General features: G+C 42.9%; 1 protein-coding gene across 2 annotated transcripts in view; it reads right to left on the reverse strand.

The window, feature by feature from the left end:
* Positions 1-26592, reverse strand: part of ST7L (suppression of tumorigenicity 7 like) — a 118503-nt gene that overhangs the window by 28024 nt on the left and 63887 nt on the right. For both annotated transcript variants that reach the window (XM_054980226.1, XM_054980227.1), the window contains exons 11-14: positions 24456-24558; positions 7798-7948; positions 6578-6670; positions 2229-2368 (exon numbers count right to left, since the gene is read on the reverse strand). In XM_054980226.1, the coding sequence (XP_054836201.1) occupies positions 2229-2368; positions 6578-6670; positions 7798-7948; positions 24456-24558 (487 nt within the window). The remainder of the gene's footprint in view (positions 1-2228; positions 2369-6577; positions 6671-7797; positions 7949-24455; positions 24559-26592) is intronic.

Genomic DNA, 26592 nt, shown 5'->3' on the forward strand with positions numbered 1-26592 from the left:
TGTGGAAAACTACAATGAAGACAACGACATGTATTAATATTAAAGAGAACATTTTCAAAATGATCTATCGTTGGTACATGACACCAAAGAAGATTGCGCTAGGGAATTTGAATACTTCTAATAAATGCTGGAAATGTAAGAAACATGAGGGCTCCCTCTATCATATGTGGTGGTCGTGTGAGGTAGCTAGGCAGTTCTGGGGGGAAATAATAAGAGAAATGAGTGAAATTTTACAGTTTCAAATAAATAAGAACCCAGAACTCCTGCTGCTAAACTTGGGAATGGAGGGAATTCCAGCCCATCATAGGACGTTGATTTTTTATATGACTGCAGCAGCTAGACTTTTGTATGCGCAGAAATGGAAAGTACAAGAAGTACCAACTATTGAAGATTGGATCTACAAATTGCTGTATATGGCTGAAATGGACAAGATGACAAGAAAACTGAGAGATCTGGACTCAGGGCAGTTCAACATAGACTGGGAGAAGCTGAAACAATACCTGGAGAAGAAATGGGAGGTGGGAGGAAAACTGTGGCAGTTTGAGAACTACTGAAATATAATAAAAGTATAAAAGAGAGGGGTGACTTTACCGGGGGAGGAAGAGAAATGTGAATTTATAAGCAGTTAGATTAATTGATTGAGATATATATAGATATGTATAGGTCAACTGATAGAGAATAATTAATGATAAGGTTTAAACATGAGGATTGACTAACTAACAATATTTTCTTTCTTTGACAAGATTTATATGCACCAAACTGAATGTATAGAAGAGTTAAATTGATTGAGTATCTGAGGAGTTATATAGAATTACCATAAAAAGTTGAAATGAGTAATATATAGAGAACAAATCAAATTGTTTGATTTAAATGTGGGAAATTTTTATGGTTTATGATATATAGGTTTATATAGAATTATTCAAAACTGGAAAATGGGACAAATTGTTTATCTAAAGACGTATAGTTTGGGTGTATAATAATTAAAGGAGTTAATGATGCACTGCTTAATATAATGGAGAATGTATATCTGTTTTAGACAGAGGAATTTAATAGAAGTAAGGGAAAAGGGACAGAGGGTGGGAAAGCTGTTGGAAGTCAACAAAAGGGGGGGAAAGGGAGGGGGTTAGAAACGAAAAATTAGGGGAAAATTGATTGTAATGTAAAAATAAAAATGTTCTAACCCAATAAAAAATTTTTCAAAAAAAAAAAATAAAGCAGTTTCCTTACCATAGCCAGACATGAAGCCTATAGCTGTATGAATATCACATGCTTGAGCACATTGCCCAAAAAGGCACTAATCATCATCACTGGGCAATAACTGTTAACGTCTTCTTGGACCAAGGAGAACTTCTTTAAGAAAGGTCTCACCACCGCCTCCTTCAAGAGGGATGGAATGACTTTGTCAATCTGTGATATCCACTACTCCAGGCACCCAGTCATGCTATCCTGTTTAGGTAACTATTAAAAGATAAAGTGGGCAAAGGTCAAGTATAGCACCAATTGCTTAGGTAATTTCCCCATTTCCCCAACTAAGGCAGGCATAGAACCACCAACCATGATAACTGGAAATTCTCCAAGGGCTGTCAGGAAATCATCTGGATTCATCAATCTTCTGGGGACAAGAATCTCAATTGGCTCCCCACCTCTGTAGAGGCCCAGAAGCCTAAATTTTTGCCCATGACAAAGAATCACTGAGATATCCTCCACACTCTAACCATACTGAACTGAGTCAAAAAAGAAAACCAACTGAGCTTACTCAGTTGTCCTACTTTATACAGGGGAACTAAGATGATCTAGGACAACCTTATGGCTATCATGAATGTCATAAAATGCTATAGCATTTGGACAGGCCTCTATTTGAATACTGAAGTCCCTGAAAACTAATCATTTGGGAGCCCTCAGCACAACATACAGAACCACCCTTGGCAGCTAAGGAAAGAAGACTGTTAAGCAGTGGAGTGGTATACCATCAGAACCCCTAATATATTCCACATTTTCAACACCAAGTTCAATAATTCAAAATTAGCACTCCACTTGACCAAGTAGCTGGCAAAGAAGATGTTTTAGAATGACAGATCACAGTTTCCTCCTTCACTAGGCAGATGCTGCACCAAGAACCTCAAGGGATACAGAACTGGCATCTAGACGCCTGCAGACAAGGCTCTTTGTTTCCATTCTTAGTGCCACACAATACCTTACGTAAGCTCTCAAGTGGAGGTAATACTTACAGCTTTAGCAAAAATGACCATGAGTTCAGGGAACTGGTGAGTGAGGAGGGCTAACATTGCTGTGAAAGAGCACAGCCCTGCTGTAAAGTGGATGAAAAAAGGAAGCTCCTTCTGGGGATATACGGACACATCATGAAATGCTGGAACAAAAAACGATGACAATTATTGATGGTTCAGGTATTTGGGGACTACTTTACAAATGCAATGATTTAGCAGAGAAAAATATCTGAGATTAATATTATAAATTGTTACAGGTTTTTTTATATACATTTGTATTTTTAAAAGAAGGAACAAAAGACATTGTTGGCAAATGCTGAAATATAGCACAATGCTGATTATAGTTTCCAAAATACACCAAAAATATGATTGGTTTTATGAAATTGTAGGTTCTGTCAGAGAGAGGTCTGGGCTTGGAAATATGTTTACTGTTCAAGCAGTTTGACACGATCAGTTGAAAGTGGTGGTGGTAACTAAGTAATGACTGTGTCTCTCAACTGTTAGTTTTCCTTATAAAATTCGGTAGAACTTTTATAAGGGCCAGTTCAGACGTTTGTAATGTCACTCCTCCAAAATTAGTTTTAATTAAACCAAAACTAAATATTTTTCCATTACAGGAACTGTGGGCAAATTTATTCTACACCTTGATTAAGATTTGGTAGATCACAGTGAAGTACACAAAGATACTTGTGGGCTCAATTCCATTAATTTTATCTATATGTTTTATAGTTGTGTATAAGTTTATATAGAGATCTTGCTGGGTCAAGTGATAACAGCAGGTTTAAAGAGTTGCCTCTTCTCCCTCCTCCACAATAAAAAAACAACCAGAACCTTCATACAGTGGCTATGCCCTCATCTCCTTCTCACAATTAGTTCTAGTTAATTCATGCAGAATTTGTAATTATGGGCATCAGATTTTATAAATCCAAGACTCCTCGAAAAATAAGAAAAAATTAAGTTAGAAGCAGCTTGCACAGCAAATTTTCCACAAACCTACAAACTCTGATCTAACTTATACAAAAAAAAATGCTGAATACATGATACATTTTTTGCAGTTAGATGTAAATCAGTGCAAGTCTGAATAGTGTAAAAGAAGTTCTTTCACCTAGGAAAAAAAACAAGTAGCTGCATCCTTAAACTTTCAGAACTACTGGAGAGTTGTAGTATAAAAGTGTTAAGATGATTTTATTTATGGATAGATTTGTATTTAAAATTTAACAGGAATGCGTGAGTGATTGTGCTGAAATGTCTGCATACACTGGAGTTTAATTTTACCGGGAAACCCACGGCTTAGGGTTAGTCACTAGCCGAAGCATTCCTTGAGCAATATCCTGCATGAGTGAGAAATGAGTAATTTAGAGCAGTCTGGGGGCTGATTTTAATTAGTTTTTAAACAGAGCTTTTCAAAGTATTTTTAAAGACATTTTTTATTGAACCACATATATGCAAGTGCACTTGAGGCAGATGTGCTTTGGCAATAAGTGCTCCACACTTTGCAAATGAAGGGCTTCTCAACATGCAGAAGTTAACACTTAACAGAATCTCACCAGCACCTAGCTTGAAACAAACCCCTTATTATAACGTTACAGGGCAACACACAACTCTCATATTTAGCAAGCGAGACATATATTTTCAGGTTGCTTTACAAAGGATCACTCATGGACTGGCATCAAGATAATGATTTACTAGAGGAGAACCTCTTTTCTGATGTATCAGAGATGCCTGTGAAGAACTCCAAAGCAGAATGACCATTCTGGAGACCTGCTATTACAAGGCTCAATAAATTTGGCAGTCTATATGTAGGATTTAATTGACAATTTATGTCAAGACATTTCTGACATCTCTTCTACCTCAAATTAAGCAGATACACTTATATGGTGTATACCTGAATGCCTCCCCACCCCCGAAAGGAAAAGCAACTATTTGAAAAATCACAATGTTTTATATGAGAAAATCTACAATCCTTGGAAATGCTGAAAGAACACTGTAAGACAGTGCACAGACACAAACACCTTGTGTGGAGCCCACAGCCTCTTATAAGCTGAACTCTCAAACTCATAAAAAGCCAGCCACTAGCCTTATAGCTTCCATGAAAAGCAATTAGTCTCCTCAAGGTACCAGTGAACACTGAGCATCCCGAATCCTAGAATGATTAAACATTTTTGAGTGCCAAACTGTTACTTCCTATAAGGAAGGACTTTTCAGACAGGAAGAAACGTAAGAATCATGGAGAGACCCCTTCTAGCTGACAGCTGCACATACATCTGTTCAACATCATACTCACAAAGCAGAATAGAAGGATGTGCACGACAATCTCTACAAGGTTTATGTATATGCAGACAGCCAGAAACCATGTAATTTCTGAATCCATCCTAAAATGATTAGGCATAATCATTTGGCATAATAAAGGGCACATTATTCTTCCAAGGACATCAGGTATTGCCCTGTGAGCATCATTCACTTTTCGGTCCCCAACCAGACACATGTGAGAGTATTTTTTTGGCTACTGAACTTTAATGATCAATTAAATGAAGTTTCAATTTACACATCTTGTGAAAGTGAACCATGCCAGTCTCATATAGGGTAATATAAAAGAGCAGCATAGAACATACCCAGCACACAGAGATTTCTGCAGTCCTCCAGCATCATACACTTCAGTGTCCCTCTGTACTGATCAAGCTTACCCTATCTGACTTTTCATATCATTTGCCATGGCCATTTAAAAGTCAGAAAGGTAACAGAGGTTTTTTCAACAAGTTATGAAGTTTAAAAGTATTCCCTGATACATGACAGAACAAATGAGTTGGTTCCCAACTAAAATTTTTCCTGCCTCACCCCTCCTGCTGTGACCCACTGACCTTCCCAAAATGCTGCTCCGAGTCCTGAAGAAGAGGGGACCCTCAGGAACAGCATCAGAGGCAAGTTACGGGGCTGCAGCAGAGTGGGAGGGAATCATCAAAAACTGCTCCCTCTCTTCCATTAGTGGAAAACGATGTTTGGATCCAATTCAATGTATGGCAGCCTACACTAATTAGGGATGCAAGTCTTATCAATCAAGTTCTCCGAAATGATGAAGCAGCTTCACAGCTTCACAGATGAGCGATATAAATATTACAGACACCATCACATTATCAAATACCTATGCATTAAGAAAGTTCTTTTAAAAGGACTAACTGAATTTAGAAAATTCAGTGTCTCTTCCCACCATTCAGACTTGAGGATAGATGATTGAGAGAAACGCTTTAATAATTATCAGAGAATGGAGGCTCAGGGAGCTTCCACGCTCCTAACTGGCAGATGTAAAAGAGGAGGCTGTAGGCCAGCTCTGGGTGGCTGTTGAGGAGGCCAATAATCTTAGGACCCTGGTCACCACTTGGCTGGGCAACAGGTGGGAGAAGCTGGGACCAACCAGCACCATATATGTAAGGCCTTTAAGGGTTCTCCTGACACCCAGCTGATTGGCAGTGTGGGAAAGGGCAACCACGGGGCAATGATGAGTCCCTACCAAGGAATTCCTACTGCAGTTCAGCCAAAGAAACAGGTAAGGAGGAGAAGCCTGGTCAAAGGCATGCAGTGGTGGGGGCCTGGGAAGCAGCCCCCACTTGCTTGTGCATGGAGCCCCACCCACAGGAAGAGGTAGCCTGTACAACCTGTGAGGCTGCCTTCAAAATGGGCAATGAGCGGGGCTGATGAGGACATGCCTAGCTTCTCTCCTCGGGCTGTGCTGGAGAGGACTGGGACACAGAATGAGGACTCAGGTGCCATCTAAAACCTCCTTCTGTCTTAATTCTGAGGCTAGTGGTGTGGTGCAACCTCTGTTCGATAAAGCCATGTGACAATATTTAACTAATTCTGAAGTTACATAAAAACACAAGAGGCCATTATAACTTCTTTCTATTTAACTCCTCTTGAAAGCACTAGAGAGAGAAATACCCCATCTCATGTTACCCTCACGTTGCAGGAGTAACTACAGTACAACTCTCCTCTGTATCATCAGAAAGGGAGTATTGGAATCCACAGGCCATACAGGAAGAGCTCTTCCCTAGACCACTGCACCCCTCCTTGAAACTTTAGCAGTGGAAGAAGCAACACTAGGCTCTTTCTTACAACATGTGCAGTGCAAAAAGACAACATACTGCAGCAGTTCTCACTGCACAAAGATAATGTGGAAAGGGATGCTGTTCTTAACTGATTGCTACATTTGTTTTACTTAATTGAACTTCAGTGTTCAGGTATGCATACTATTCACCATACACTTGTATGTAGGAGTGCCAGTGAGCACATCACTAAATAGGCTTAGAAAGAAGGCTACAGCTGAATGAATAATTATGAGAAATAGAACAGTTACTTACTTGGTAATAATTCTCTGTCTGCCGTCTCTGTGCAGCTGGGATAGGGATAAAATAGATGGCCCTTCTCTAATGGATATGGGATCATTCTAAATGCTGAGGGGGGAAAAAGACAAAAATTACTGATGTTTGACCCATGCAAAATTCACATCTGTAGCAGCTACCAAGAATGAAATCACTTCTGCATTCTATATAGCACCTAGAATGCATTATTACTAAATGCAGTAGTCTGAGATGTCTCAGAAGAGAAAGAGGGTGGAATTTCTTCAATTCATTTCCAGACAATGAAGGCTCAGCATGGCTACTAAGGCAGTTTCATTTGAAAATCCAGGATAGATGACAGATTTAAGAAATTAAGCCATCCACTTAGCCACAAATGTGAAACTAGGTAATAACTGGAAAGATTATCTTCTAACAAAAGTGGCTCCTTTACAGAAGAGTTTGAACACAGCTTCTTTCAAAAGTGGCACCATTTTTTCCTCTCATGGAGACACTGATAATCCCCTACACCCATCTATTTATACTTTCCTTATGAACATTCACCAATCATGTGGGACTCCAACATACAATGGTTGCCCTCATTTCCTGAACTCCTGTTGGCATCCAAACATAAAACAAGCTAAAAAAGGGAATGTCTCATATTTTTCTCATCCAACTAAGACTGGATGAGAATGATTATTGCAATGTTCACTGTATGTACCACCTTGCTTTTACTGCATTCTACCTCTGTAATTCTCCTTTACACAAGGGATGGAAAGGGTGCCTGAGAGATACCCCATTTACATGCAACCAGATGTTAGTCAGAGTCTAATTCCATATGTACCAGCCCAGCTGCAGAGCAATTCTTTAAGGATCATCAAATCCCCACAAAGCGTTCTGGAAAGCACAAGGATCCTTAAGTCCCACCAGGCATTTATTTATTTAGAATATTTCTTTGCTGCCTCTTCAGAGCTTGAAGCAGACCAATTCAAGTGCTCATGTGGCAAAAGTTGAAGAACTTATTCTAGGCAACTGATAGGAGATTTCAGTCTCTGAAACTAGATAATTCTATCTGGAAGAAAGCAACAGGCCTAAGACAAATTATGATGATGATAATATAAGACTCAAGAGAGCTTTACACAGTACCCATTTGAATAGCCAGAAAAAACTTCAGGTGGCCATTTAAAATATCAACTACAAATGAAAGAGACATTGGCTCACACAACTGACAAAAGGATACTTACTGCCTTCCCATGTACAGTGCAGAAGATTAAGGGCCCCTTCTATTCGCTTCCAGTGCTGGAGATGGAAGAAAGCATATGCCACTGCTTCACTGTCACCACGTTTCAGAATGTGTTCCGGAGGTAAAATTAAGCTTTTCATTTCTAACAAGTACTAAAAGAAAAAGCATAAAGTGATCTGACACTATACAAGCCATTGTGGTATTCTTTGGTATACAATCCCCCAAATATTTCAAATGTTAAGACCTGGCTCAGCTATGTACATCACTGCAGCAAAGAGATTGCCTGCGACGAGCACAATGGTTAACAATGATTCAAATACAAATTAATAGTTGGACAAAATCATCCCAAACAAAGGGAAAGTACATCGTATTTGTGCTATAAAAGATACTACAAAATCTTTTACTACTATGAAATCAGAATGTCATATACAAAGCACTCCCAAGGAATAAATGCTGATCTAGGCAAAGTGGAAGATAGGTATTTGGGGCGGGGGGCAGGGTGTCAGATAAATCTTTTGGAACAAGCATTTAACATACCAGTTTTAGTGCTATATTGATGCAAAACTCCATTTTTGGGGGATAATGTTTTAAACACCATTCGTTCCAAATCAGCAATGAGAGCTGGGTGACAAGTCATAAGGAAAATTACAGTGGTATGTAGGGTCAAGTAGCTTTCTACCCAGCAAAACCAATTAGAACTATTATAGACATAACTATCCCTGGCCCATCCCTTCTAGCTGCAAACCAGACACTACTTGTTCTTGTTGCCCATTTGAATTTGCAACACGCTACAAAACTCTTCATGGCCTTGGTCTATCATATCTATGGGACCGCCTCTCCCCCAATGTTCCACCAAGGCAGTTTCACTCATCTGAACAAGGCCTTTTGCAGGTGCCACCTTGCACATGGCAAAATCAACAGCCGCCTGTATGCATATGGTATTCCCCCAATTTATGGAATGGCCTACCTAAAGAGGTCAGGAAAGCTCCCATTCTCCTGGCTTTCCACAAATTATACGAAACTTAATTATTAGGTAGAAGGGCTGTACTGAAAGAAAGCAGTCTGTAAGGGATACATCAATACAGTGATAAGGATAGACTACTACTATGTATTGTCTGTTGCTGTAAGTATGATACTACTGCGTATTTTCTATGTTAGTTAATATGTCAGGCTTAGAATTGCTTATGCACAGTTTCAGCCTTTCTTCAACACTGTATTGGATTTCTGTTGGTTTAAATCTCTACAAATTTGCATTTATATACCCTACTACATTGTTTATTGAAATTTCTTTGAAATTGGCTGTACTGACTCACACTCCATAGTCTACCTTGAGTCTCGATGAGAAAGGCAGACTATAAATAATGCAAATTTAAAAATATTGATTTTTTTTAAACCACAATTCAAATACGATAAAGAATAAAGTATACTGTGCAAATGAATGCCTACAGAAATACATTTTTCTTAAAAAATATAAATTTATTAATGCAGATATACAAAAATATACAAAATCATAAACAAAATAAAAAACAATTACCCAAAGACCCCAACAACCAACCCCGTATCAGTCATTTAAACTTTCTTACAACACAACACAATACAATATAAAAAGGAAGGACATACAAAGGACTTACCCAAGACACACAAAGATGTCAGTAAAAAAACCTACCACTCCCTCCTTCACCTCCCACCTTTTCCTAGCAAAAAATCAAACTATAATAGCTGGAATTTCTCTGAAGTATCGCCTGCTATTTCTGTTTTTCTTCTACAGAAATACATTTTTATTCCCTTCACAGATCACTGAATTTATATGCAGGATCAGGATGGCAAAAACAAACAACCGCAGAGAATTAGATCCATATAAGAATGACTCTCAAATTGTAAAATTATTTTATTTTTTTCAGGGTAAGACTCACTTATAACTTTAAACTGTTTTTAATTGTTGATCATATGACGGACTTTCTTCTGCCTTCACCCCAGCATGAAGAAAATGGTGATGGAACTGTTGTATCATCCTCAGTGAATCAGGGTGCAGCCCAATTATGTATAACAAGATATCAGTTGAAGCCCAATGAAACAGGACACAATAGTGAGTCACAGAAGCTTTAAAAGTAACCCAAAACTGTTAGCGGTAGCTGTTGAAGTAAATCCTTCAGGAGGAACTAAAGTATTTTCATCTTAGTTGTAGGAAGGCTATAATTAGTAGATTTCTTAGTAAGGAAGTCTGGGAATTGTTACAGTTAGGGGACCTCTGGTCTGTCTTTGTCTCCAATGACTAGTATCTGAACAAACCACTCCACAGATGGATGGCAGGCTTTACACCATAAGCAGATATAGGAGAAATGAAAATTTTCTCCTAACTATAACATACTGAATGGATAGCATCATTCAACAGATTCTTAATCCTTCTCCCAAATGTATAGAATTTGATTTTTTTTCGTAAATGAAATTTTACAAATAAAAAATAAATGGCTTTTTAAATCAGCTTATGAATTAGCCTGGCCCACACAGTAATGGCCAAATATGGTCCCATCTTTGACTACGATAACCAAAAATTCCAGCAGCTCTCCTCAAAACTGTACAAATGCAGCCAACTCACTGAATTATTTCAGGAGATGCCACAAACCATGAGATTATTTACTAATCCAGTTTAGCAGATTTAACTTCTCCCATTCAGATTCTTGAAGGAATGTGGCCAGGACTCTGCCCTGGTCAAATAAAGCACATTTACTGCCTGGCTAGGTTCTTCTCTTAATGTCTTGGGGCTACTTCAGGAAGGGTAATATTTTTGCTAAGCCCATTTAATCCTCTTTGACTATTTTTTTAACACAGTAAGGGATCACTCTCACAGGGTCATTGTGGGAAAATTGTCTCAAATATCTGACCTCTGACATGACTCCTCATGGTATCTGCAATGACTAGTTTGGTGTTGAGCAGATTTCATAAAGACTGAAAGGCAAATGAAGCCTCCACTAAAGTAATGTCTCACGCGGTCGTAAAGTCTCCACAGCAGCGGCTAAAGTCTACTTTTTCCTCTTTATTATGCCATGTAGAAAGTATAAACAAGCAATAGTTGCAAGAAAACAGATTTTTATTTTGTTCCCCCAAGTATTTGGTAAGCCATTTACTTTCAGGCAAGGAATAAAGGAGCCAGTATTAATGATGATAATATTTTAGTTATGGCTCAGGATACAAAACCCTAGAGATCTTGTTGATCTTTAACGTGCTAATGGACGCAAATGTTGCTCATCTACTGCATGCCAACATGCACCAATGCTGTATCTTTTTCTCACAGGTGCAATCATGTACATCTTTCAGCACCTACATTAATACCAGCTCTAATTTTCAGCCTATAAATGATCTTGAGATAGATTAAAGTACTAACTTTTGGCATTCTCACTGATCAGGTATGGCAAACTTAAGTGAAGAAAGGCTGCAATAAAGGAAAACAGGAAAAATAAATTGTAATTTCTTTCCGAACAGTTTCAGATTAATTGTAAAAAAAAAATTCAGTAGATTTCACCTCCACCTACACACGATATATGGTGTCGGGGGGAAGGTTGAAGATCTGTTTTCCTCCTTTTTGTAAGTAAGCTGCTATTAAGGTATGAAGAAGGAATTATTCTGCCTGTGTTACTGTTTTTACTTTGTGCTACCTTCAGTTCTTAACTTTGATTAAGATTATTTTAAGGACTTCTATTATACAAAAAACAGATTATGCCTACAATAAAACTTAACATTATTTCAAACTTAAGGGGTTTTCCTGCTGTTGTTGTTAGATTTAATGCTTTACATGAAGACTCTTTTAGGGTATCTGAGATTAAACAAAGTGTAAATGTACAAAAAACTCATACCAGCAAGACCAGATAACCATGATCAATTTAAATATGAAGCCAAATATCTAATATATGCTAGAACTTAATTATTTTTTAAATGTAGACTTGTCGTTAATATAAATAGCTGTTTATGTATCTAATACAGTTGACATACCATTCCCCTCAGCGCCATCATACCTGGAAGTGGAACTTTTAATACAAATAATGAAATCCAAAAGGGAATGTAAGAAAAAAATATGGTAGAATTATCGATAACATAAAGCACTAATCTTAACATCTTGTGGTACTAGTCAGTAGTACACAATGACACTATAAATGTCTTAAAACTCCTTAAAGACACTGGAGTTCTGAAATAACTGAAAGGACACCCAGCTTTTAGATAATGATAACACATAATCTTTTCCCCCTAAAGGCAGAGAAGCTGAAGGAAAATCTGTCTGAGACTGTCTGAAATGAACTTGCTATGCTCTTGATCAGTCATGCAGGCAGACAACAAATTCTCTCAGCAATTAGTTCTCTCAGTGCACATTCTATCAGACTGGACAGGCAGAGAGAAGACTAGATGGATAAATTCAGACCTTCAAGGCAAAAACCACTTGGACGCCCTGATTATCAGAGGAGGATTAGGACCAGGGATAAACTATCGTTCCCCTATCAAGTCTGCAAGGGCAATATATCGTCATTGCTAGGAATGTGTAGAGCTATACAGAAGTTTCAATTATATGCATTCACTTAAAGAGAAAGTGAATGGGGGAGAAAGTCTCTCATTCTGGCTAGTTCATAAGGTGATATTTTTTAAAAGTAGGAAGGTTTTACCTGTTCTGCATTATGACTAAAGATACGGAAATAAAATGCTTCTAAAAGCTATCTTGCAAACGCAGTGGATGGCTTGGAAGGTTATGCAAGTTGTACAATGACATCAGCTCACAAAAATTTATGCCGCAGGACAGTCTGCTGAACTGGTCCTTAACTTTTGCCTAGAAAAGGGATACAGGTGTGTCCATACTTGCATGGACACAACACAAAAGCTGTCCTATATATGAGAAAAATTATTTAGGGCCTCATCCTTTAGATATTCAGAATAAGTATGCTCTGCCCTGAGCTCCTTGCAGGGAAGTGGGGCGGGGGGGGGGAGAGAAAAATGTACTAAATAAAATTAAGCATCTTCTTTGCAAGAAGAGGCACAAATTATGCAGGCTTGGATAGGCTAGTATGGTCTAAGCAGCTTTTCACAGTTGCATAATTCAATTTTCACCACTGACATACATGTAGGGCTGAAAGAGCCTCTTACAAGAGAGGAAAGGGCTCCATGTAGCACAGTAAAGTACCACTGCTAGTGGAATGGATCTTAGGGTCCAGTCCAAAGTTATCCTATAAAGCCTGCAATAAAACATCCTGCCAATCCAACTGTAGTGCATCCACATGTTCATAGCATTTCGTTCCTCTCAGACATGATTCAAACTTTACAGCAGAGATAAAGTACAGCATTTACTCAAATGCAAGACTAAGTTTTTCATACGTATGCCATCAAAAAAGTGGGTCATCTTACATTTGCATAAAGTTACAGTTATGTCCAATAATATTATTTTGTGCATAACTTTTTAAAAGGGGTCAACTTACATGTAAGGCCGTCTTCCTTTCGAGTAAATACAACAGATACATAGAATCATAGAGTTGGAAGGGGCCATACAGACCATCTAGTCCAACCCCCTGCCCAGTGCAGAATCAGCCTAAAGCATCTCTGAAAAATATTCATCCAGCCTCTTCTTGAAAACTGCCAGTGAAGGGGAGCTCACCACCTCCCTAGGCAGCTGATTCCACTTTTGAACTACTCTGACCGTGAAAAAGTTCTTCCTAATATCCAGCCGGTACCTTTGTGCATGTAATTTAAGCCCACTGTTTCGGGTCCTACCCTCTGCTGCCAACTGGAACAGCTCCCTGCCCTCCTCCAAATGACAGCCTTTCAAATACTTAAAGAGAGCAATCATGTCCCCCCTCAATCATGGCTCATATAACACCTATCCTCCGTCAGCTGCACTGGTTACCGGTTGAGTACTGGGTACGGTTCAAGGTTTTGGTGTTGACCTATAAAGCCCTATGCGGACTGGGCCCTGCATACCTTCGGGACCACCTCTCCCCATATGTTCCCCAGAGGTCGCTTCGATTAGCCACTAAGAACTTGCTGATGGCTCCGACCTGGTGGAACTCTCTGTCTGAGGAAACTAGGGCCTGGCAGGATTTGTTATCTTTCCGCCGGGCCTGCAAGACGGAGATGTTCCACCAGGCATTTGGTGGGGGCTAGGCTGTCCTCTCGCCGGCCATACCACTGAAGACCTTCCACCACCCATGCAGGACAATGCTGTATTTTAATATTTTATACCCGCAAATTTTAATTGTTTTGATATGTTTTAATGTTTTTATAATGTTTTTACTGTTTTAAACTGTTGTTAAACCGCCCTGAGCCCGTCTGACAGGGAGGGCGGTCTAGAAATGTGATTAAATAAATAAATAAATAAATCTCCTCTTCTCCAAACTAAACATTCCCAAGGCCCTCAGCCTTTCCTCGCAGGGCTCAGTCTCCAGACCCCTGATCATCCTCGTCGCTCTCCTCTGCACCCTCTTGATTTTGTCCACATCCTTTTTGAAGTGAGGCCTCCAGAACTGCACACAATACTTCAAGTGCGGCCTGACCAAGGCAGTATAGAGAGGGGTTATGACCTCCTGCAATTTCGACGCTATGGCTCCTTTGATACAACCCAGGATTAAATTGGCCTTTTTTGCCACCACAAGATCTCTTTCACATATACTATTGCCCAGAAGTGTATCCCCCATCCAGTATTTGTGCTTCCTATTTTTGTGGCCCAGATGTAATACTGTGCACTTGTCTTTGTTGAATTGCATCCTATTCACAGCTGCCCACTTCTCCAGAGTACTCAGGTCTTGTTGAATTTTAATTCTATCTTGGGTGTTTGCTACTCCTCCCAATTTGGTATCATCAGCAAATTTAATGAGCAGCCCTTCCACTCCTTCATCCAGATCATTGATAAAAATATTGAAAAGTACCTGGCCCAAAACCGAGCCCTGCGGCACCCCACTGGACACCTCCCTCCAATCTGATGAAATGCCATTGACAACCACTCTTTGGGTGCGGTCCTCTAACCAGTTCCCTATCCACCGAACTGTCCTATAGTCCAGTCCACAGTCTTCCAGTTTGCCCATCAGAATGTCATGGGGGACCTTATCAAAAGCTTTACTGAAATCCAGATAAATCATGTCAAGAGAGTTTCCCCGATCCAGTAAGCTGGTCACTCAATCAAAGAAGGAAACCAGGTTGGTCTGGCAAGATCTGTTAGGGACAAAATCATGCTGACTTCCCTGGATCACTGAGTGGTCCTTCAGATGCTTACAGATTGATCCGTTTAAAATGTTCTAATAACTTCCCAGCAACAGATGTCAGACTGACCGGCCTGTAGTTTCCTGGGTCATCCTTCTTCCCTTTCTTAAAGACTGGGATAACATTCGCTCTTCTCCAATCTTGTGGCATATCCCCAGTCCTCCAGGAGGCCTTGAAGATGATGGACAGGGGTTCTGCAAGTTCTCTAGAAAGTTCTTTGAGCACTCTTGGGTGCACTCCATCCGGCCCAGGGGATTTGTACTCATCCAGTGCAGCCAGATGCCTCTCCACAAACTCTTTGTCAATGTCAACTAGCCCCCAAGGTGTCCTGTCATGTCTACTACGATCTCTAGATGGGCTCAAGTTCTTCAGGGAGAAAACAGAGGCAAAAAAGTCATTAAGCCTGTCTGCTTTTTCTCTGTCCTCCAAGTTTCTCCATCTACTCCCAACAGCGGTCCAATTGCCTCTTTTACCTTGCATTTGCTTCTCACATAGCTGTAGAAGTTTTTCTTATTGTAGCGAGTCCCCCTGGCCAGACCCAGCTCATACTGAGCTTTGGCTTCTGTGATGGCTGATCTGCAGTACCTAGAAACCCTCATATACTCCTCTTTAGAGGTCTGTCTTTCTCTCTATTTCCTGAACATTCCCTTTTTCTCCCTTAGCTTATTCTGGAGCTCTCTGTACATCCACATCGGTTTCTTGGAGCCCTTACCATGTTTCCGTCTTGCTGGGATAGTGAGGGCTTGAGCTTGCAAAAGCTCGTGTTTGAGAAGGGCCCACCCTTCACTCGCTCCTTTCTCTTCCAGCACACTCCCCCACGGAATGACACTCATCAAGCCTCTGAGTTCATCGAAGTTGGCCCTACGAAAATCTAACCTACGAGTCTGGCTATGAACTTCCTTGGCCCCCCACAGCAACTGGAATTCAAGAAGGACATGGTCACTTCCCCCTAAGGTTCCCACCACCTTCATCTCATCTACCAATTCTTCCCTGTTGGTTAATATCAAGTCTAGTATGGCCGAGCCCCTTGTAGCTTCCTCCACCTTTTGAAAAAGGAAGTTATCGGCCAGGCAGGTCAGGAAATTGTGTGATTCATGACGCTTTGCTGAGCCTGTCTCCCAGCACACATCAGGGAAGTTGAAGTCACCCATAATTACAAGGTTCTGATGTCTGGATACTCTACCAATCTGTTCAAAGAGGGCAGCATCCGTTTCTTCTCGCTGGTCAGGTGGTCTGTAGCAGACTCCAACAATAATACCCTTTGTCCTTCCTCCCCTTATTTCTACCTGTATGCTTTCCACCGGGCTGTCCGCCCCATTCTCCATAACTTCTTGACAATCAAGCCCTCTCCTCACATACAACGCCACTCCACCTCCTCTTCTACCCTTCCAGTTTTTCTTGAACAACTCATACCCATCCACTAGCACATTCCAGTCATGGGAATCATCCCACCAAGTCTCAGTAATTCCTACTATATCATAGCCCTCCGTTTGCAATAGGAGCTCAAGCTTTTCTTTCTTATTACCCATACTTTGGCCATTGGCATATAGACACTTGTAGCCTTGTACCTTTGTTTGACCTGTCCTACCCAGGTGGGTCCCCACAGTTTTCACTTCATCATTGAAATCGCCATGTCGATCGTCCCCTTCCCCTTGCGGCATCAGTTTAAAGCTCTCCTGATGAAGTTCTCCAGGTTCATTCCAAACGTTTTCTTCCCTGCCCTTGAGAGGTGAAGCCCATCATGTGCTAGAAATCCTTCTCTGAGAAAACCTATCCCATGGTCCCAGAACCCAAAGCGCTCCTGCAGGCACCACCATCTCAGCCAACGATTTACCTCAAGTATGGTCCGCTCCCTGCACGTTCCTCTTCCTATGACTGGAAGGATAGAAGAGAATACCACCTGTGCCCCCAATGCCTTCAACTGCCTTCCAAGAGCTTCATAATCCTCTTTAATTCTTGCGACAGTATTCGCAGTCATGTCATTCATTCCCACATGAATCAGCACAAACGGGTACTTATCAGCAGACTTGATGAGTTTCGGCAGTTGGTCGATAATATCCAGAATTCTGGCCCCCGGCAAGCAACACATCTCTCAGAATAGGGGATCTGGCCCAGAAACATGGTGTTCCATACCCCTGAGCAGAGAGTTCCCGATGACCACCACCTTCCATTTTTTTCCACTTCCGTGTGGCCCCATGTCCTCTATACACCGTCTTCCAGGTCTTTGTGGTTCTCCTTCCACTCTCATCTCCGTCACCATCTCTAGCACTTCAAAACTATTCTTGAGCTCAAGTGGACCAGACCGTCTGACAGCTGAAAAACTCCTCCTTTTAGGCTAGGGCTTCACATCAGCTTCTCAAATGAACCGGTCAATTTGCATGGGCAACACCAGAGCACTGAGGTTCACTTTGCGGAGAGCCAACTAAATGCAGGACCATTTTATGGCAGCAATCACACAGCTACAATAATGTTGAATTTGAGAATAATAGCTTAAAGACACTGCACGAGCCCAATAAGATTCCCTTCTTTACAATCTGTTAACGAGGCCCTGCATAAAGGATCTCCCATTTGTGGTTGCAAGGTTAGCATTCACCAGGAGCAAACCTTTTAAACTAGTTCCAGGAAGGGCTATTGTAACATAATGGCTAAAAGAATGAGCTGTGATCAGGGAGGTCCCTAGTTTAAATCTGGCCTCTGCCACATACTCACTTAATGGCCTTTGCCAGGCCTTCCTCTCTGAGCTTCTGCTTCATATTCCCAACAGGTGGATAATAGGGGCCTACCTTACAGAGATGTTACAAGGATTTTAAGATGATGTGGGTGAAGTATTGAAAATGCCACATAAATGCAAAGCATTATTATTTGATATAGAGAAGATGTCACTCAGGAGGCTTGCAAAGGCTCAGTATGTTTTTTCTATAAGTCACTTTGGGAATATTAATTGAAAATAGACTAAAATTCTGAACAATGGACCTCACATAATTAAAATATTTAACAGAAGTCTCAGAACTGGTATACAGTATGTTTTAAAGTTATGAAGCAATAGCCATTGTGGTGATATGTTCATTTAGTTTTTAAAGGGAATTTCAAATACCTTCACACTAGACTAGCTTCCCAGAACAAAACAATTTCACAAGAATATAATAATGGCTTCCATAAACTGGAAAAAAAACTTTTCTGGAAAATATTTTCATCTCATTGTTTTTTTAAAAAACATCTTAAAGCATTTTTTATAAAGTTCAGCTCATTTCAACAGTATTAAATAACATACAATACCACTCATAATTATATATTAAAGGGAAAATTCAGCACCACTACCCTACTGACATCGTCCTGCATGGAAACTTGCAAAGAGTTCACTCTTTCCTGGAACTGCACAAATGGCTCATCGCAATAGCAAACCTTCCTATCCAATCAAATTTTTGGCAGTTTTCTAAATTCTTCAAAACTGGGTCTTAGCTGTTGCTATTCTGTAGCATATAAAACAAATTATTACAAGGCAAGAAACAACCTTTCCCTTTACTAATACAGAAAGGTTGTTCATTTGCCAAAACCCTATGGACCTACCTGACCCTTCCTCAGGCAGATACAATGCTCACAATGGGACATTCATATAAGCAATATTTTCTTTCTCAATACATGCTTGAGGGAACGGTACCAGAATATGGAGAGTTTGTTCACATCACTCATATCTTTGCCAGCCCTCTCTGTTCCATTGAGCCAGGGAATGCAAATTCTGGAAGAGGCTATGGAAGGCACTCACAGACTTTCCATTTCCATAGGCGGCAGATGCAGCGCCTTCATGTGTGTACAATACAGAAAACAACAGGGAGAAAGAAATTGAGGGCTTTTTATCTTTGGAGTCTCTGATTGCTCATCACTGGTCTCACCTGGGTGTGTTCCCTTCACATGTTCCATGAGGAAAGAGTTCTCTTGTATGCTGTCTATGAGGGGAAGGGGTGGTGGGGATTCCCTGGGCCCTCTTAATCCACTGGGTGGCGAAGCTGCTGGCTCCCTGTCTAGCCTGGAGGTTCTGAGCTCACCCTGCCCTTTGGTTCTCCGCTGGAGGTAGCAAGCTTCTGCTGGCTGGGTGCCAGCTCCCGGCCCTCACTGGAGCCTCTTGCCTCCTCCACTTGCCTGCTTTTCCTCCTGCACTATGCACCTCGCTCTCTCCCTCTCTCCTTGCTACCGTCCACCTCTTTCTGCATCCCAGCCTCCCTTTTGAACCTTCCGTCTCTCCGCCTTGACCCCGCCCCCTCCACAGAGTCCCGGTGCTTCTCTTCCCCCACCCCTCTGCCCTTCCTGCGGTGGCCACTCCCTGAAGTCTGTCCCAGCTGCACTCTTCTCAACCTCTTTCCCTGAATCCCTTGCCAAGGTGAGCTGCCACACTATGAAATAATCTTTATCGCCTCTTTGTGGAGCCTGGAGGACCTGGAGCCCCCTTGCTTGTTGATATGTGACTTGGCAGATGTGTTGTGGATCAGTATGTCCTTGCCTGATATAAGATTGGAGAAATGTGAGAGGGCCAGGCGAATCGCCCTCATCTTGAGAAGGTTGATGGGGAGTCATGATTCCTCCTTGGACCAGAGACCCTGGACTGGATGGCCCTCCAGGGTCGTCCTTCAACCTGTTAGGCTGGCATCTGTGAATATCTGCATCCTCTGAGGGTTCAGGAAAGAGCTGCCTTGTTGGAGATTGTTGTTGCGAGACCACCACCTGAGGCTTTCTTTGACTTTCCATGGTACCCTGACATGACTATCAGACTTGGACATGATCTGAAACTGGAATGGATGGAGAAAGGTGAGGAGCTCCCTGGTGTGGAAGCGTCCTCAGTAGATGGTCTCACAATTCACTACAAGTGTCCCCATCAGTTTGGATAGGGTTAGTAGAGATGTAGAGTTGCTCCGAATCACAGACTTGATTAACTCCTTGGTCTTCTGAATCTTCTCCTGAGGGAGGAAAAAGTATCCTTTCCTGGTGTCCACTATCATTCCCAGATGCAAGAGTCTCTGAGAGGGAATGATGGAGCATTTGTTCATGTTTATTAGGAACCCGTGTGATTGGAGACAATGGATCGCTGCCCACATGTCCTGGAGATCTTTCTCTCTAGAGCCTGCTCTGATAAGGATGTCATCCAGATATGGGTTGATGTGAATCCCTTTCTCCCTGAGGTGGACAATGGGGTTGATAAATACCTTCAAGAACACTATGGGGGCTGTGGCCAAACCGAAGGATAGTGCTCTGAACTGGAAATGTTGGCCGTTTATGCAGAATCTCAGGAAGCGATGATGTGCTGGATGGATAGGAATATGTAAGTAGGCTTCAGTGAGGTCTATCAATGTGAGAAACTCCCCAGAGCGCAGGGCCTCAGAGATGGAGCGCAGTGTTTCCATGTGAAAACATTTCAGCTTTATTAACTGGTTTACGAATTTTAAGTCCAGAATTGCCCTCCAGCCCGTTTTTCTTTGGAACGGTGAAGAAAATGGAACAGACCCCTAGGCCTGACTCCTGAATGGGAATGGTTTCTATGGCCTTGATATCCAGAAGATGTTGAATTGCCTTTTGAGTATTAAGCTCCGCTGGAGATTTTTGCAAAGAGGAGACTTCAGGAAGCGATCCGGGTGCAGGATTTGAACCTGATGGAATATCCTTCGGAAACCACTTTGAAGGTCCAGGCATTCACCTTTGACTCTTCCCAAGACTGCTGGAACACCTGTAATGTCTCTCCCACCGGGGCCTGAAGCGAATCAGGATTCTGGGGCTTTGGTGTTGAAATCCTGTCTGTCACCTCTGGATTGTGGTTATCTGTTGAATCTGGACCCAAAGGGACCTCTCTTGAGATTTTGTCTGGAGATATTCCAGAAAGAACATTTGGTCTCCTGACGGTATCTAGATAGGATGTGGTGGGGACGAAAGGACTGTGTACTAAAAGGACATCTGTCAGCCTTTTTGAGTGTTTTAGGCAATGCCTTCTTCTTGTCCTGAGTTTCTACCAGAAGCTTTTCCAGTGCTTCTCCAAACAGTTTATTGCCCTGAAAGGGGTAAGCCATAAGAATGAATTGGGAGTGAAGATTAGCTGGCCAAGCCCTTAGCTAAAGAAGTTTCCTGGAAACTGTTGCGGATGCTATAGCCCTGGAAGAGAAGGTTAAGACATCCGGAGTGGTGTCCGCTGAGGTGTTGGCCTTCAGAATCCTGTTGGCTCCTTCTAAGAGATGTCTGTGATCCCCTGGGAGTAGTTGTATGAGCTTACGAACCCATACCACCGACACTCTTGAAACGGAGGTGGTGGCGGCAGCTCTTATTGCCATGGCTGATGCTTCGTGGGCCTGTCTGAGAGCGGTTTCTGCTTTTCTGTCTTTCACAGATCCTTGCCCATCCTCTGACAGCAGGTCTGTGGACTGTAGAGCTGTGATGGGCATCAATTTGTGGAACCTGTAACAACTCATTAGCATAAGCAGGTAAAGCATATAACTGACTGAATTTGAGTACTGTTTGTTGGCTGCAGGGGTGACCGATTCTGCCTTCAATTGTCTTTCAAAGTACTCTGGGAAAGGGAAGACACCTTACTGGAGTGTCAGCCCTGGGCAAAACTTCTGTACACCCTTTGGGTCTGGAAAGGGTTTTGCCCACCTTAGGATCTTCCTCTTCCCTTTTTGGGGTTTCTTGAAGGTCTAGGGCTGCCAGGGCTTCAGTTAGCAGATATTGGTAGTTATCTATTTTGAACAACCTGTCAGATTATTCTGGAATGGAGACCTCTTCCTCCTCCTCCTAGGAGAGGAAGTCTCCCTCCACTCTGCCCTTGCTTTCAGAGGACGTCTCCCCCTCCCAGATCTGTCTAGGGCCCTTGGATCTGTCTGGGGCAGACTTTTGGGCAGCCTTGGTGGGCCACTGCCTCTCTGTGCAGCATTGCTTGCTGGGGGGGAGGGGGGAATCAAGGACTCCTCACTGTTGCCGTTGGAATGGGGCTGGCAGAATTTAACAATCTCCTCCCTCATTGTTTGTCTCAGGAGGGAAAGTCCTTGGATTGCCAACATCTGCAGGAGGTAGGGTCCAAACCATGTGGGAAAGGCCTGACACGCTTTCTTCCACTGATGATTTCAGCTCCCAGTGCCTTCTCCGAGGCTTTTTGGAGTGAAAGTTGCCGGGATCCCATTCCAACCCAGGGGTCAGGACAGTACCGGGAGGATTGGAGCTCTTGGCTACGAGAGTAGTTGTTGCTGAAGCTTCCTCTTCGCTGTCCATGAAGCTTCCCTCTGAATCCCTAGATTCCATGCCATCTTCGGTCTAGCCGACCATCAAAGAGGGGAAAGGAGTGGAGGAAGGAAGCAAAGAAAGGAAGCAAAGAACAATAAGTAAAACAAGAGAATACGCGGGAAAGGTAGAAAAGAGAGGAAAGGAATTCAGGTGCTAGCAAATGAGAGGCAGAGTGATCTGCCGAGATGACTGCTCTCCCTGGACACAGGAAAGAATTGGAGAAAGGGGTGTTCCAGGCTCCAACAGGACAGAGGAAGAAAATCAACTTCCTGCCTCCCTGATTGGGCAAAGGGAATCACCCAAGATGTCCTCTGCCTCAGAGGGAAAACACTCCCGCCCACACCTTTTCCCACTGTAATCACAGCAGATCACACTTAGCCAGGACAAAGATGTTGCCTTCCTCCAAGGACTTGGAGAACATCCTGAGGACGGACATAGCAAAGAATGAATGGGCATTTCCACACTTCCTAAAAAGAGCATCCCACCCACCGAATGCTAGCTTTTCCATAGGATTTCTGACAACTCTGTTTCCAAAACGGATGAGGCAGTTTTTGCGACACCATAAAAATGGAAGCAAAACTGCCTGCATCTGTTTTGGAAACAGAGACATCAGAAAGCCTGCAGAAAAGCCGCCAACACTGGGTGAGTGGGGTGCTCTTTTTAGGGCGTGTGGAAATAGCCAATGTCATCTTCTCTTTTTTTCTTTTCCTTTTATCTGTAAAGACCTTATTCCCACCCTTTTTGGAGGACAACTGTAAGATACGAGGCATGACCGGGCAATCAAAAACAGGCATCTGAAAGGCAGCAAAGTCTCCTGGGGAAGGCATATTTTTGGAGTAATATTTGTAATTTTCTTGCAAGATTTCATGTTCTCTCTCTGTCCTTCGCCATATTCATAAAATATACGGTAACATGGAAGCGTGATGGTACAGCCTTGACAATATTACCATTGCCCTTCAGACTCTGACAGTTTGTCCTCTCCTGTTGTGTTAGGCTGCAGTTCTGGGACTCTGAATGCTTTTGATAACCTAGCCTGAGGGCTTGTGTATGGAACATTTGCCTAGGGAATCCCATCCTATGTCAGAAAGTTGAGGAAAAGAGTCATAAAATGCATTTTTTATGTGCTCTGAATAGCCTGAGCCTAGGAAAAGGGCTGACGTTCAGTGTTCTTGTTGGGTGGAAGCATGAAAACCTGTAGTTTTGAAGGGTAGTATGCAAACAACAAGACTTAAGGAACTCCTCCAGATGAAGAGTGCAAATCCACTGAAAGTCCTGCTTCTGGATGAGGGGGCATATCCCTCATCCAAGGGGATCTACCTTGGAAGAAGAAACAGGACTCTGCTAGCACTGTGTCCACATGATGGACTGAACTCAGTGTAGAAAGAATGGTACACAGATTTACTTAGGAGAAGGCCATATTCACAAAGGGAAGAATTAAACTGTTAAAGCCAAGCATCCTTCTGAGAACTCATCTGTTTCTTATTGTATGACTTATCTGATTTATCTAGTTTTCAGCTGGAAAAAAATCCTAAATTTCAACCATTTAGAAAAAGCTTTCACTTTCTATTAAACAAAAACTGAGCTATTAAGAATTTCACTGTTAAAAAAAACTAGTAAGAACATGCAAAAAACAAATTCTTCCCAAGAGAAGTTATTTTGACTCATTTCTACATAGTATGCTATAGCTAAATCTAAACTGTCCCAAACAGTTCAAAATAATGTTGATAGGATCATATTTTCCTGGCTAGTATTTCTGTTCTCATGGTTCTTAAACTAGTAGGTGGGTCTCCCTAAAGAGGTGTGCAATTACTAGGAGAGTAAGTTGTCCTGTTCTCCTTCATTTCTTACCCAATTTCTTTTTATCCTGAGTTTTGCACATAGTTGCAACTTGCCCAATTTTCACTTGGAAGTCAAAGCAATAGGGATTCTTCCATGGGCTGCATGCTTGCCCATATGTACAGCTGAGGATTTTAGGACAAACAAAACAAGCTGTTGATGTTCTAAGAGATTATTTTTCTGGAGTTCATAACAAAAGAACCGTAAGGGATTCCTTGAGTCCATATTGTCCTTGGCTCAGGGCACCAGCAGTACCACCTTAAAAACAACCACTCCTTGCTTTTCTTTAGAGATATTCAAGCAGTAACTAAAATATTTTCACTAGGGAGCAAATGCGCTTACCTTTGGGACATGAGGGTTAAATTCAACAGCTCTGTGAATTGCTTCTACTGCATTAATCTCCGCTGTACTAAGTCCTCTTCTTGAGGCTGTTTCTGGAGAGAACCTGTAGCAACATTTCAAAGATTATTAAATTTCTCAAGCTAAGAATAATGTTGCTTCATCTTTTTCAAGATAAACTGAGAGGAAAAACTTGCAAATAATTTGGGCTGGTAGACCAGAGATACAAGACTTCAGTCCTACAAAGCAATTAATGCTACTTCAAGTTGCCAAGTGCATCACTATATGCTTTATAGCAAGAGCAAAGCATTGTCCTTTCTTTGAGTCTGACACGATCTAGTCAAACCAAACTTTGACTTGAGGCAGGGATTTGTATTACGCCCATTCCATAACCAGTGTTAGTGAATACTAGAAAGCATAGCTCTTTACTAATTCAGAAGAGTATCTCAAATTCAAAGAAACAGAAGAACCAAATACTCTTCAATCCAGCTTCAGGAATAGCTTGGACTTGACTCATACAAAGGTATTGTTTGCAACTGTTCTCATGTGACAGTTGCTCCACATGGTAGGATGACTACATACTGCAGCTCACCGCATTGATTTGTCCCTTCCCCACTAATGTGCACACACTACCAATCCGTCAAACTATCACTGCAATGTACTTCTACTGCTGGTTAGTAGAGGCATGGAAAATAGCATGTGATAAGACACTCCCCAGATGCACTTACAAACAGACCTTGTGCATGGTTGTTGTGGGTTTTCCGGGCTGTATTGCCGTGGTCTTGGCATTGTAGTTCCTGACGTTTCGCCAGCAGCTGTGGCTGGCATCTTCAGAGGTGTAGCACCAAAAGACAAAGATCTCTCAGTGTCACAGTGTGAGACTGAGAGATCTTTGTCTTTTGGTGCTACACCTCTGAAGATGCCAGCCACAGCTGCTGGCGAAACGTCAGGAACTACAATGCCAAGACCACGGCAATATAGCCCGGAAAACCCACAACAACCATCGTTCTCCGGACGTCAAAGCCTTCGACAATACATAGACCTTGTGCAGTTATTTTGAGAGAAGCATGCTTTGCTGTTCAAGAAAAACAACACGATGACCAAAATCAAGGTCTTATTCAGCCTTGACACCGAGGAATAGCCAAGCAGAAAACATGTCAGAAGCTTTTAATGCCAACATTGTGGTTACATGTTCTACCACACACTGGGATCACTTGTCAGTAGGAAATGAACTCTGCACCACACATCTCATAACTCTGTGTGTTGGCCAGAGATACAGACATAAAGCACAATCAGCCAGATGAACACTTTGCTTTGTACAGTGAGCTGACCATCGGTAGATGCGCAGCTATCACCCTGATCCAAGCCATTAGGTGAATCTGTGTCCGAGGCCCGACCCGGGGGCCTCGGACTCCTCAGGCCCCTACCCCCCCTGCGGCAGCAACCCCCCCTGCCACCCACCTGGGGGTCGAGGGGAGGGCGGTGGGGGGGGCTGGGGAGAAGGCCACACCGGGTGGTGCGCGGAGCGGCCCTTCCGCTCCCGGGACGCTGGCCGCTGCTGCTGCCGCTGCGCCGCCGGCCAAGGCCCCGGGCCGGCTGCCGCCGGCCTCCACGGCCCCGCGGGGCAGCATGCGAAGCGGCCCTCGCTCTCCCGGGGCGCCGGCCGCTGCCGCCGCACCGCCGGCCGAGGCCCAGACCCGGCTGCCGCCGGCCTCCGCAGCGGCTCCGGCATCGGGCTGCGCGCTGGCACCGGCGTCCTGGTGGGGAAAGGGGCAGGGGCGGGCCGCTCCCGGCCGGGCCGAGTGGACGGACGCCGGCGCAGGCGCTCTCAGTCGGCCCGGGCGCCTCCCCACCGCAACGGGGGCAGGGAGGGGAGGGAGCCAACTGGGCCGGCCTGGATGCTGGGGCGGGCCTGGCCATGCCGGGCCGGGCCGGGAAAGGCCCCACCAGCTGCCCGTCAGGGAGGGGGAGGGCAGCAGAGACAAGGGGGTGGGAAAACCCCACGAAGCCCACCAACGGGCTGGGGCCAGGTGGGGCCGACAGGCGTGGCCACACCTGGCCCAGGTGGTAGGGATGGCCCTGGGTGGGGGTGCATGGGACAGGGGGTGAAGCTGAAGGGGGAGGAAGGTATTTAAGAGGG

Source organism: Eublepharis macularius, chromosome 5, assembly GCF_028583425.1.
Source record: "Eublepharis macularius isolate TG4126 chromosome 5, MPM_Emac_v1.0, whole genome shotgun sequence".
Lineage (NCBI taxonomy): Eukaryota > Metazoa > Chordata > Lepidosauria > Squamata > Eublepharidae > Eublepharis > Eublepharis macularius.